The 14,090-nt window shown below is 46.2% G+C and overlaps 1 protein-coding gene across 1 annotated transcript in view; it reads left to right on the top strand.

Annotated features, from left to right (window-relative positions):
* The window catches only part of LIMD1 (LIM domain containing 1), an 88,200-nt gene that overhangs the window by 32,714 nt on the left and 41,396 nt on the right, over positions 1-14,090 (top strand). The window contains exon 2 of the mRNA XM_009239120.4: positions 9,205-9,306. Within this exon, the coding sequence (XP_009237395.1) occupies positions 9,205-9,306 (102 nt within the window). The remainder of the gene's footprint in view (positions 1-9,204; positions 9,307-14,090) is intronic.

Below are 14,090 nucleotides of genomic sequence, written 5' to 3'. Positions count from 1 at the left end.
GGCCAAAATGATAAATGTCATTTTAAAAAAAATAATTCCCACTGAAGTCTGTTGGCCTATTAACTATTCATGATCTTTCAAAAATCCACTGTGCTCCCCCAGCTCCTTTGGTGTCCCTGAAGCAGAGGCCCTGGGCACACAAACACCTTCTTCTGGGGCCATTCCATGCCCAGGGTTCCAAGGGCCACATTTCTCTGTGCGTAGGGGTGGGCTTGGCCTTCATCTCCTAGCTGCAGCCAAGAAGGAGCTATGCTCCCATCACTGAGCTGGGATCTGGGGATTCACTGGTGCCCCAAAGCCATGAAGATACTAAGTTTTGGGGACAAGCAGAACCGCTGGACCTTTTCTTCCCCCGTACTCCCTTAGCCCCTCTTATAAGTGCAGTAGGCAGACTGGAAAGGACACAGATAAGTCAGCCTGACTTTGCACATTAGATTTAATCTTTGAACTTCAGTTTCTTCATGTATAAAGTGATGATGTTTTATAGAATTATTGTTAAATGAAGAAACACATATAAACTGTCTAGCACCATGTTGGCACTTGTGATGTTTAATAAATACCCATTCTGGGCTGGATGTGGTGGCTCATGCCTGTAATCCCAGCACTTTGGGAGGCCAAGATGGGAGGATCACTTGAAGCCAGGAGTTCAAGACCAACTTGGTCAACATAGCGAGAACCCGTCTCTTTTTTATAAAATATAAAATGAAAAAGCCCATTCTAAAGATGGAGCATCAGGGACTGGATGAACCTCCTGCCTTAAAAAACCAAACAAAAACAAAAACAAAAACAAAAACAAAAAATAGGCCAGGCGCGCTAGCTCATACCTGTAATACCAGCACTTTGGGAGGCCGAGGCGGGTGGATCACTTGAGGTCAGGAGTTCGATACCAGCCTGGCCAGCGTGGCGAAACCCCATCTCTACTGAAAATACAAAAATTAGCCAGGCGTGGTGTCGCATGCCTGTAGTCCCAGCTACTCAGGAGGCTGAGGCAGGAGAATTGCTTGAACCTGGGAGGCGGAGGTTGTGGTGAGCCAAGATGATGGTGCCACTGCACTCCAGCCTGGGCGACAGAGCGAGACCCCATCTCAAAAAAATATATGTATATATATGTATATATATATGTATGAACCAAAGGTTTTCAAGACAGTGGACATCAAGAAGGTGATTCTTGAGAGATAGGAAGCAAATGAGGTGAGCCCAGTGACAGCCCCAGCTAATTGCCTCGAGAGAATTTCCAGGCCTTGGCACAGGGAGAGAGAAGAGAGGCAGAACCTGGTGGACTCCCTGAGTTGAAAAGGAGCTGAGAGTCTACAGGGACCAAGGCAGCTACTTTGTAGGACTCTAACAAAACCTTTGTGAAGCAATATCTGATAAAGAACTTGTATCTAGAATGTATAAGGAGTTCTCATAACAATAAGAAAAAAAATAGGCAAAAGATTTGGGCACCTCACTAAAGAAGAAAAGGATGACCAATAAGCAGGTAAAAAGATGCTTACACACAACATCAGTTACTAGAGAGATGCAGATTAAAACTACAATGAGATGCTACTGTATAACCTATTAAAATAGAATGGATAACATTTGAAAGACTATTCATGCCAAGTGTTGGCAAGGATGTGGAGAATTTGGAACTCTAATGAACTGCTGGTAGGAATGTAAAATGATATAACTTCTTCAGAAAGCAGTTTGTCAATTTCTTAAACAGTTAATCATCCACCTACCATAAGACCCAGCCATTTCACTCCTAGGCCTTTAGTCAAGAGAAATGCAAATGTATGTCCATTACAAACGCTTGTACACAAATCTTGATGGCATCTTTATTTGTAATAGCCTCAAACTGGAAACAGCTCATGTGCATCAACAAGCAAATGGATAAACAAACTAATACATTCATATGGTGGAATACCACATGGCAGTAAAGAGGAATGAGCTCCTGCTGCATGTAACAACATGCGTGAATCTCAATTTATATTGAGTGAAAGAAACCAGATAAAGTACATAAACCAGATAAAGTACATACTCCAGATTCCATTTATATAAACTAGAAAAGACAAGCTAATCTGTGATGACAGAAAGCAGATCAGTGGTTGCCTGGGGAGAGGAAGAGGAAGGGGGGAGGGATTGCACAAGGCACAAGGACATGGGGAATCTCTGGGGCAGCGGATTTGATCATTGTCTTGATTGTGGTGATGATTTCACAGGTGTATAGAAATGTCACAACATGGGGCTGGGCACAGTGGCTCACGCCTATATTCCCAGTACTTTGGGAGGCCGAGGCGGGCAGATCATGAGGTCAAGAGTTCAAGACCAGCCTGACCAACATGGTGAAACTCTGTCTCTACTAAAAATACAAAAATTAGCCAGGTGTGGTGGCATGTGCCTGTAATCCCAGCTACTCAGGAGACTGAGGCAGGAGAATCACTTGAACCTGGGAGGCAGAGGTTGCAGTGAGCTGAGATCATGCCATTGCACTCCAGCCTGGTGACAGAGCGAGACTCTGTCTCAAAAAAAGAAAAGAAAAGAAATGTCACAACATACTGATACAGAAGCAGGGAAGGGAAGTGCTGGGTAGAGGAGGGCATGGTCCCTTGCTAGGGCTCTACCACCAGAGACCTAGGTGAGGACAGGCACTTCTGCCTTTGCACCCAAATATTGCATTTTCCAAGACCATCCCAGCCTGCCTTGCTCCCATCCTGGGCCTATAAAAACCTGAGACCCTAGCAGGGCAGAGACAGAAGCTGCTGGATGGAGGGAGGAACACATCAGTGGAAGAAGATACAAGCAGCTGGATGGCAAGAGGATGCCAGGAGCACACCGACAGACACCACCACACCAGCAGGCCATCAACTGGCAGAACGAGGTAGAGTTTGGCTGGGGCAGTCAGAGGAGAACCTGTATGCTCCCCTAGAGGTTTGAGCAGTGGGGCACTGAAGAAGTGAGCCACACTCCCATTGCACACCCTGTGAGAAGGACAAGGGAACTTTTCCCATTTTAATACCAAATTGCACCCTTTAAATAGGTACAGCTTATTACATGCTACTTATATCTCATTAAGGCTGTTTTATAAGAAGATCGCTTGAGCTACAATTTGGAGAATGGGCTAAAGGGGCAGTAAATCTAATTGCAGGGGAAAAATGCCCATCCCTTCCTCTCTTCTCCTAAAAGTGTATTCCTTATTCCTTTTACTTCCCTTCTGATTTTTGGGCTTGGTTGTTATGGTAACACGTGATGATATTTTTTTCTTTCCTCTGTTGGGCATTTATTCAAAATCCTGTGGCATGGGGGGCCCTGGCAAAGCCAAGGGAGGCTAAGAGCCTCTCTTTTTCTTCTTGTTGAGCCTGAGCCTCTCCTCAGCCTGGACCACTTAGTGAACGTACAGATGAGATTGGGCAGCTCACCACCAGTGGTGGCAGGGTCTGGTTTCTACAAGGGCAGGGCCACAGTGCAGTCACCCTGCTCTCCATCCCATAGCCAGCATCTGGAGAGGGGCTGGCTCCAAATGAGTGAGAGGGAAGTGTTTGTGGGGGGAACGAATGGTTTCCTGAAGGGCAGTCAGAAGGCACGCACCGGCGGGGCCCCTCACAGAAGGGCAGGAGGAGCTGTGGGTCGCCCCCCGGGGAGAGGCCTTGTGATTGAGGTCCCAGGCAGAAAGACGGTTGTGTGTGAGGGACAAGGTAGAGTGGGAGGTGGGCCAGGGTGGGTAGTAGGAGATTGGGGGCAGGGCTGGTCTGGGGTCTGAATCCCCAAGCAGGTGATATGTTACGGGGTGAGGAAGGAGCTCCCCTCATGATGGGGGTCAGGGGGCATGTGTGGCAGGAATAGCCACAGCTGCCAACCAGATAGTCATAATGAGACCTTTGAGTTGGAACTGGGGCTCAGATTCCCTCTTTCAAATCTACCCACTGTGCAGCCTTCAGCAAGTGACAGGACCTTTCTGGAACTTGGGTTTTAGACAGGAGATGGCAGCAGCTCCTTCACTGGTTGAAATCCCCAAGTCTGGCTAGGTGCGGTGGCTCACGCCTGTAGTCCCAGCACTTTGGGAGGCTGAGGCAGGCGGATCACCTGAGGTCAGGAGTTCCAGACCAGCCTGGCCAACATGGAGAAACCCCGTCTCTACTAAAAATACATGGCATGGTGTTGCACACCTGTAATCCCAGCTACTCGGGAGGCTGAGGCAAGAGAATAGCTTGAAACCAGGAGGCAGAGGTTGCAGGGAGTCGAGATCACATGCTGCACTCCGGCCTGGATGACAGAGCGAGACCCTGTCTCAAATAATAATAATAATAATAAAAATCCAAAGAATAAAATATCTATGAGTCCATACTGATATACTGCACTCCAGCCTGGCGACAGAGTGAGACTCTGTCTCAAAAAAAAAAAACAAAAAAAGAAATCCCCAAGTCCAGGGTCTGGCCCGTAGTAGACACATGATTTCCTAGAATGTTAAATTCAGTTTATTGTTTTCCCTACCTTTTCTGTCTAGGAAGTACTTTTAGATCCATTTAGCCACAAGGATGAAATCTTTTCCTACCTACTTGGCTTCTCATGGGGTCTTCCTCACTCTGTGAGCCATGGTTTCGAACACAGGTGGCTTCCTCGTTTTGTATCTGTGCTAGGTGGTCACTGGTCACAGTGGAGAGAAAGGATGTCAGCAGCCCGAAGGACTCAGCTGCAGGAACAGAAAGTGAGGGACAGCTGAAGGCAGAGGGTCACAGGCCTCAGAGAGAGGAAACCAGAAGAGAGTGTAGCTGAGCAGGGTGTGGAGAGACGGGAGGAAGCCCTGTCGTTGAGAGATAAAGTGGCAGGAAGTCCAGGGGGGCACTGGCTGTTGTCAGAGCATCCACGTGAAGACGCTGGCCATCCTGCCAGCATCTTATGAACAGGGGTGGGAGAGCGTGCTGGATTTCATTCCCCAAACCCTAATAAGTTGCATTTGCTTCTGCAGTCTGGGCCAGCAGCATTGGACTGACACGTGCAATTCATTTCACCTTTCCTTTTTGGTGAGCTGTCTTGCAGGACGGTCCTCTTCATGTGCTCTTGCTGTGGGTGGTGGAAAGGGTGGGCATGCCATGCTAAGCTGCTGAGTCCCCGTGCCCCTCCGCTCTTTGTAGCCAGCATTTTACAGGGGTTAAACAAAGAGGCCACAGCATTTGGGAGTTGTTTTACACCATGTTTGTGAGCAGAATTATATTCACGAGTGCACTGCTTTAACGTTACATGTAGCCTGCTTCAAGTGTGCTTTGGTTGATGCCTGACAAACTAGCTTTTGTTGCTCATTGTAAAGGCTTAGAGTCAGGTCCACCAGGGGACTTATGATGAGTAATCTGGAAGTGGACTTTGTCATTACCAAACAATAACCTAACTCATACCTTGACATTTTGCCATGGACTGATATTCGGCATTTTTCGGAAAGATTTCTCCCCCATCATCACATTTGAATTATGTCATCGCCAGTTCCCAGTAGATGTCCATAGAACCCATTTCTCTGTGTTTAGGTCTGCTGAGGGGACACTAAGTGCACTTTGTCTGTGGCTGGGGGTGTTCAGAGATGAATAAGACTATGGGCCTTGGTATGAAGTGCTTGTGGGAGAACAGACATGTGTGCCCAAGATACAAGGAAGCGGGTGCCAGGTAAGGAAGAAAGAGGAAAGGACTGTGCAGGGAACTATGTGGAATGTGATTAAACTCACACTTGTTTCCTTGAGCACTTGCGGAGGCCACAATTAAGACGTGGCCCTTACTCTGAAGGCGCTTGCAATTCACTAGGAGAGGCAGGCCAATGCCCAGGTAACTAGCAACTCACCACAGCATGGCAGGTGCTGTGCCCAGTGGCGGATGCACCACCACCATCACTTCCACATTTGCCCCATCCCAAATACTAGAGGCCCCACTTTCCTCGACCTGGTCCAGTGGCCACTGTACATGGGCCCCTAGCAGCAGCCGTGAACACCACTGCTTTCCAGAGTGATGAGACCGCTTAAAGGAGCCTTAAAGATGAGTGGTAATGCCTGAACCCTGTTGTGTTTATGCTTTGCTGCTAGGTGGGCCCCACAGCTCCATGTGTGCCAGCAAGAGAAATGCAGTTTGCCTGGAACTGTATTTTCTACCTTGAGAGCATAAGGTACTTAAGTTGTATATAAAAATCATTAGACAGAAAGAAATGCTGATGCCTCTGAATTACTTGATGCTTTCAGTTTCATACTGGTGGGGGCTCCCTGTTGACTTTGCTGCTTGCAAGGAACAGAAATGCCAGCTGTCAGTAATCTTATCTGCCTGCCACCCTCCCCTCCTCAGGCACATATACATGCACACACATGCATTTCATAGCCATTAAAGAGAAGATGGAAGGGAGAAGGCAGGCAGGAACTTTTTGAGGGTGTTGGAAATATTCTATATCTTGATTTGGGTTTGCTTTACGTAGATCATTTGTCAAAACTCATTGAATGGTAGACTTATACTTTTCGTGTCTGTTTGTGAATTTTACCTGGAAAAAAATAAGCCTAAGCAAATAAATAATGAACTCTAGTTAATGATGGGGAGGCTTTAGTGTTTGGGGTGAAGTTGCTGCTTGCAACTTTGAAATGCATCAAGAATGGGATGGATTGTTGGATTGATTGAGGAATGGATAGCAAAATGTTAATTATAGAATTGGGATGGTGAGTATATGGGTACCCTCTGTATAATTCTTTCAACTTTTCTGCATGTTTGAAAATGTTGAAACAGAAGAAGAACTGCAGATAACCAATACTTGTGCCCTCTTGAGCTTTCTATAAATGAATTTCTCCAATGGCCAATTTCTTGTCTGTTTCCTACAGACTGCTTCACCCTGCTTCCTCCTTAAACCTGTTGGTGTGGGGGAATTTCATGAAGGATGTGTTAGCTTGGACTTCCTTTGATGGTGATGCAGTTTATCAATTTAAAATGATATGAACTCTGAAACACAGGGCTTTCTACCCTGTGGGCAGAAGGCTGGGGATTTGCAGCCTGAGAATAGCCTGGCAGATTGGAGTCAGAGTTAGAAAATGATGCCTGAGCTCCTCCTGACCAAAGGATGCCAGCTGGCTACCTTGCTGGGTGCTAGGGGAGCAATTGATATTTATAAAATCTGTGAAGTTGATTTTTCAAAAATTTTAACATTATATAATGTATTTGAACATATTCAAAAACTTTTTTGAGATGACCTTTTAAAATCTGTAAAGTAATGAATGCCTGCTGTCTTATAAAAAAACTACAGAAAATGTAAAGAAATAAGGCCAGCTACAGTTTTACAGCATAAAGAAACTACAGTTTTACAGCATAAAGATTCCTCTGTGAATCTTTTTTCATCTTGTGCATTGTTTACATAATTGTGCTGTCTTTCATTTGACTGTAATGGGGGAGTTCTTTGGGAGGGAGACTCCAAGGCCTCCTTGATGTGGACGGGCCCGGAGCCTGGGCTGCTGCTGTAGGGGTTCTGGGCTGGTCTAGCCTGAGACCTCCAGCCTGTTCACAGAGCCCATGTGAGATCCTGAGAGGCCCAGAACTTCTTAGACAGCTCTTTTTAAGCTGAAGGCACTTTTTGCAGGAGGCAGTAACATGATTGTCATCCTTATAATTTGCCTGTTAATTGAGCATTTCCCAAATATGGGGCCCTGCACTAAGTACTTTGCACATATTCTCTTACAGTAACCCTACGAGGGGGCCACTGTTGTCCCCATTTTCTAGCCCAACATCGGAGTTTAATTAGTCTGCGGTTGTCACATAGCTAGTAAATTGTGGAGCTGTTTTAGACCAGGTGTCCCAATAAGCACTTTGTAGTTGAGGCATGTTAACTTTTTAGAACTTTTTGGTTTACAAAGCAACTCTTTTAATTGCTGCTCCTGGGAATATGCAGGGCAGATGGAAGGAACCTCTATTTCCTAATTAAGAAACGGACACCCAGAGAGCCGATCACCACTAATCCAAACTACAGGAGTCACGGGTAGGTGGGAGGCTCAAGGTTAGAACCTGGCTCTTTACATTTGTTTTTTCAGGCCAGGCGCGGTGGCTCATGCCTGTCATCCCAGCACTTTGGGAGGCTGAGGCAGGCGGATCACCTGAGGTCAGTAGTTTGAGACCAGCCTGGCCAACATGGTGAAACCCTGTCTCTACTGAAAATACAAAAATTAGCTGGGCTTGATTGTGCATTCCTGTAGTCCTAGCTACTTGGAAGGCTGAGGCAGGAGAATCACTTGAACCCAGGAAGCGGAGGTTGCAGTGAGCCAAGATTGCACCACTGCACTCCAGCCCAGGTGACAGAGTGAGACTCTGTCTCAAAAAAAGATCTCTCTCTCTCTCTCTCTCTTGATGGATGATCTCCCTATGTTGCCCAGGCTGGTGTTGAACTCCTGGCCTCAAACAGTCTGAGGAAGGAATCGTGAGGCAGGCTGAGATGAAAGCCTCAGGACTTGAGTGAACATAAGGGCAGGAGTAGAATGTACTAGGTAGGGGCCCATCAGCAAAGGCTGGGCTAAGACCCTGTGGGACTTGTTAGGGGGTGAGGAGCTGCTGGTGGAAGGGCAGGGAAGAGCACTTGCTTGCAGTCTGACAAACCTGGGGCTTGGGGTGTGATATACTTTTTGTAAAAATTGAGGTTACTAAATCCTAGTTGGTGGTTCCCACTGAAAATTAAAGGAAATAAATAATTTAGTTGGAATTGTCTGGCCAGGCATGGTGGCTCACACCTGTAATCCTAGCACTTTGGGAAGCCGAGGCAGGAGGATTGCTTGAGCCTAGGAGTTCAAGACCAGTCTGGGCAACATATCGAGACCCCCATCTCAAAAAAAAAAAAAAAAAAAGGAAGAAAAAAGAAATTGCCCAACCTGCATGCTTGGCATATTATAGTGATGGTGCAATCTTTCTGAACTGTCTTATAAACAGTGGGAACCTTCGAAAGCTTTGGGTGGGGTGAGGGAGGGAGTTGACCAAGCCCAGGAATTCTGAACATTAGCATAACAGTGGGGCAGGGAAAGTGGGACCTGAAGTCCAGCCTGGTAGCTGTTTTCTGCAGTTGAAAGAGTGACAGAGAGAGAGGGAGAGAAAGACACTTCAAATGAGTCATCCACTGGATTTGGTGGTGGGCTGGCCATGGGGAGGGATGGTATTATGCTTTGTTCATTGGCTTTTTTATGACTCAGTTTACACTGGTTCCCTCCTGACTCACTGATGTTTCTTTTGTCCTTGCAGGAGCCTGTGTGAAATGCAGCAAAGGGGTGTTTGGGGCTGGCCAGGCCTGTCAGGCCATGGGGAACCTCTACCATGACACATGCTTCACCTGTGCAGCTTGCAGTAAGTGTGGGTGTGGGTGTCGGGTGTGTGGGGGATGCGTAAGGAACATGGGAACCGAGAAAGGGAGGAGAGAGAAGATCATCTTTCCGGAGACAGTTGGCCCATGGCCCTCCTCAGCCCCACGGAAAAGCCAGACAGTGTCTTTTACAGCAGGGTTTCTTACTACCAACAGAGGCCGATCAGGACACGGTGACTTAACACAATACCAAAGATTGCCTGTGATTCTGGTGATAAGTTGAATGAGTTCAGAGTGATCCCTAATCACATCAGGTTTGAAATATGTAAGAAGAGGTTTCAGAAGATTTGGGAGGAAGTGCTGGGATTCACCATGTCTACACTATTTGTGAGTTCTCTCCCCCACTGTGGAGACCAGCCAACCAAAAGTGATTAGTCAGTCAGCTACCCCAGTGTGAGGTGGAGGTGGGTGTCCTTTATTACTCTGTAACCACCTCCCTCACCTAATCTTTGATTTGGAGGCTGCTGTATGAGCATGAGGTGTGTGTGCATGCCACCTGTGTGCTGATGCCTACCTAGCACACGCCTGTGGGCATCTTTGTACTCCAGTACATGCATTATAATTCAAGCAGCCCATCAGGAGTCTGGATTGAATGGATGGCAGCTACCCCCGTGGAAGATTCTAACACATTGCATGCTTGCCAAGTCTGACCAAGTTATGGATTTTGCTTGTTTTCTGTCTCTATCAAAGATTAATTTTGAGGAGTATTTTTGGAAAATGTCCTGCCTATATTCTCAATCCTATACTGAGGCTAGCAGCTCTCAACTAAAAGGGAATGTTACAGCCGAGTCACAGGGTGTCAGGAACAAAGGGGTCTTTCTAACCATCTGGACTCGTGGTTTGCAATCCTGGCTGCTCATTAGAATCACCTGTGGAGACTTTAAAACCCTGCTAATCAGAATCAGAGCTAAATCCTAATCTGATAGGATTAGCTAGGAACCTCAATCTGATTCTGCTAATCAAGGGTGGGGCCAGGGCATCACCCTTGGAATTTCTAGAGTGAGGCAAATGTATTAATTTTTTCTTTCTTTTTTTTTTTTTTTGAGACGGAATCTCGCTTTGTCGCCCAGGCTGGAGTGCAGTGGTGCTATCTCAGCTCACTGCAACCTCCGCCTCCTGGGTTCAAGCGATTCTTTTGCTTCAGCCTCCCGAGTAGCTGGGACTACAGACGTGCACCAGCACACCCAGCTAATTTTTGTATTTTTAGTAGAGATGGGGTTTCACCATGTTGGCCAGGATTGTCTTGATCTCTTGACCTTGTGATCCACCTACCTCGGCCTCCCAAAGTGCTGGGATTACAGGCGTGAGCCACTGCGCCCACCCAAGTGGGGCAAGTGTACTTTTTCACAGCTTCTCAGATACTTCCAGGGTGTGATCAGGGCTGACTACCATTGGTTTGGGGAGCCTCATTTTGGATCCTTCTGGAGAAGGGAAGGGGAAGAACTTGCTCACAGCCAGAGATCCTAATTCCCAGTATAAAATTAACCAGTGCATGTGGTTAACCAGTGGCCTCCTAATCTGCTGAGCCTTGATGGTCCAGGCAGATGCCTGAGTTCTGAACCTCATGCTTCAGTCCTCACTGCAATTTCCCCTAGAACACATGCCTGAGAGTTTATGGTTTACACATTGATCAGTGTTCACCTGTGTAGGGAAAGACTTTGAGAATGTCCGCAGTGGAAATCTAGGAGTGGTCTGGTTATCGAATTCTCTGGATCTCTGGGCCTTTCCTTGTTTTTGAGCTAAGTTGCACTCTGTAAGTTGTAGAATATTGATGGTAACAAACACAATTCTTGTCTATAGCAATGCAGACTGTCTGGTGGAGGTGCAGTTGTTGATTGTTGCCCTGTGGAGATTGACCAGTTTTGCAATCTATTAAGCAAATTGATTTCAACATTCCTGATGGCCTATGGTTCTTTGAATTCTCCCAATTATACCACTTATTGGTTCCTTTATTAATTAATGAGTTAAATAAAGTCTTTGGCACATATTTGTGTTTTATCTGTGTGGGAGTTGTGTTTAGGCCCTCCTTTATTTATTTATTTATTTAGTTAAATTTTAATTTTAGTTTTAGATTCAAGAGGTGCAGGTTTGTTACAAAGGTATATTGTGTGAATCTGAAGTTTGAGCTTCCATTGGTCCTGTCACCCACACAGTGAACATAGTACCCAGTAGAAAGTTTTTCAGCTATTTGGTTTTCTGTTTCTTGTGTTTCTATGTTGCTGCAAAGGACATGATGTCATTTTTTTTATGGCTGTGTAGTATTCCATGGTGTATATGTACCACATTTTCTTTATTCAGTTACTGCTGATGGGCACCTAGGTTGATTCCATGTCTTTGCTATTGTGAATAGTGTGGTGATAAACATACGAGTGCAGGTATCTTTGGTAGAAGATTTACTTTTCTTTGCATATATATCCAGTAATGGGATTACTGGGTCAAATGGTAGCTCTATTTTTAGTTCTTTGAGAAATCTCCTAACTGTTTTCCACAGTGGCTGAACTAATTTACACTCCCACCAACAGTGTATAAGCATTGCCTTTTCTCTATAGCCTTGCCAAAATCTACTTTTTGACTTTTTAATAATGGCCATTTTGTGGTTTTGATTTGCATTTCTTTGATGATTAATGATGTGGAGGTTTGTTTTGTTTTGAGATGGGGTCTCACTGTGTCATCCAGGCTGGAGTGCCATGATGTAACTGTAGCTCACTGCAGCCTTGAACTCAAGCAACCCTTCTGCCTTAGCTTCTGAGTAGCTGGGACTACAGGCATGTGCCACCATGCCCAGCTAATGTTTTAAAATTTTTGTAGAGACAGAGGTCTCACTGTGTTGCCCAGGCTGGTCTCAAGCTCCTGACTTCTGGTGATCCTCCCACCTCAGCCTCCCACAGGGCTGGGATTACTGGCATGAGCCACCACACCTGACCCTTGAGCATTTTTTCATGTTTGTTGGCCGCTTGTATCAGATCTTTGTTTACAATTTATCTTTGACCTTTGACTCCTGCAACGGTTTCTCAATACTTGCTCTATTTTTCAGGAAAAAGAAAATAAATATTAAGGAGAGGCTGTTTTCCACCTCAAGCAGTTACCATTTGAATTAGGGAAGCTGTTGGTGAGGGAAAACCAATTGATGAGTGTCTTAGTCTGTTTGGACTGTTATAACAAAGTACCATATACTGGTTGGCTTATAAACAATAGAAATGTGTGTCTCACAGTTCTAGAGGCTGGGAAGTCCAAGATCAAGGTGCTGGCAGATGAAGTGTCTGTTGAGGGCCCACTTCCTGGGCACTCATATGGTAGAAGGGGAGCTCTCTGGGATCTCCTTTATAAGGGCACTAATCCCATTCCTGAGGGTTCCATCTCATGAGAATCACCTCCCAAAGGCCCTACCCCCTAATCCCATCACCTTGGAGGTTAGGATTTTTTTTCTTTTTTTGAGATGGAGTTTTGCTCTTATTGCCCAGGCTGGAGTGCAGTGGCGCAGTCTCAGCTTACTGCAACCTCCGCCTCCTGGGTTCAAGCGATTGTCCTGCCTCAGCCTCCCAAGTAGCTGGGATTACAGCCATGCACCACCAAACCTGGCTAATTTTTATATTTTTAGTAGAGACAGGGTTTCTTCACGTTTGTCAGGCTGGTTTTGAAGTCCTGACCTCAGGTGATCTACCTGCCTCAGCTTCCCAAAGTGCTGGGATTACAGGCGTGAGCCACCGTGCCCGGCCAGAGGTTAGGATTTTAACATAGGAATTTTAGGGGGACATAGACATTCAGCCCATTGCAGATGAGTCTGTGGGTTCCACCCATGGCTGCTAGAGTGGCTGTCTATTTCTTAATGGATTGAGTTTCTCTTTCTTCAAATTGTGACAAGCACAGACACTTAAGGAAGACAGACCTGGTTTGGGTTTTTGATTGGTCTAGCATTGAAGGCCTTTGTGGTCTTGTCCCTGTCTTATCACTTCCTGTTTCCTATTCCAGTCAAACTGAATTTCTCTTTTTCACTTCCATGCCTCTGATCACATTGTTATCTAGAATAGCCTCTCCCCATTCACTTAATACATTTCTCTGTCCAGTCTTATGACTCAGCTCAAATGCCTCCTCTTCCAGGAAGCCTTCCCTGTTTCCTTAGCAGGAAGAGACTTCTGAATTTGGTGCACTCTGCTTTCTTCTTTTTTTTTTTTTTTTTTTTTAAAGACGGATCTCACTCTGTTGCCCAGGCTGGAGTGCAGTGGCGTGACCTCAGCCCACTGCAACCTCTGCCTCCCAGGTTCAAGTGATTCTCCTGCCTCTCAGCCTCCTAAGTAGCTGGAACTACAGGCATGTACCACCAGGCCCGGCTAAGTTTTGTATTTTTCGTAGAGACAGCGTTTCACCATGTTGGCCAGGCTGGTCTTGAACTCCTGACCTCAGGTGATCTGCCTGCCTTGGCCTCCCAAAGTGCTGGAATTACAAGCTCAAGCCACCACGCCCGATCCTTGTTGGTGTTATTACATAGACGGCGAACCGCACTCTCTGTGGATCTATTGCCAGCAAACCAGGCCCTAGAACAGAGTTGCTGAAGGAATGAGGATTCGGATTTTGTCAAAAAGTGAGTGCAGGGGCATTGCTGTTTGCCCTGGGGCTGCACACCCTCCTGCTGTGTGAATGTCCCACTTCCTCTCCAGTTCCAAAGAGCAGTTGGAATGTTGGAGACTGGGCATGTGTCTCAGCAGCTTCTCTTAGACACTGGAGGTGACTTGTCTTTTTTCAGTTACCAGATTGCTGCGGTTTACCTCAG

This window comes from Pongo abelii, chromosome 2, assembly GCF_028885655.2.
Source record: "Pongo abelii isolate AG06213 chromosome 2, NHGRI_mPonAbe1-v2.0_pri, whole genome shotgun sequence".
NCBI classification, from domain to species: domain Eukaryota; kingdom Metazoa; phylum Chordata; class Mammalia; order Primates; family Hominidae; genus Pongo; species Pongo abelii.
The sequence above is the reverse complement of the archived record's forward strand: the minus strand, read 5'-3'. Positions and strand labels throughout refer to the sequence as shown.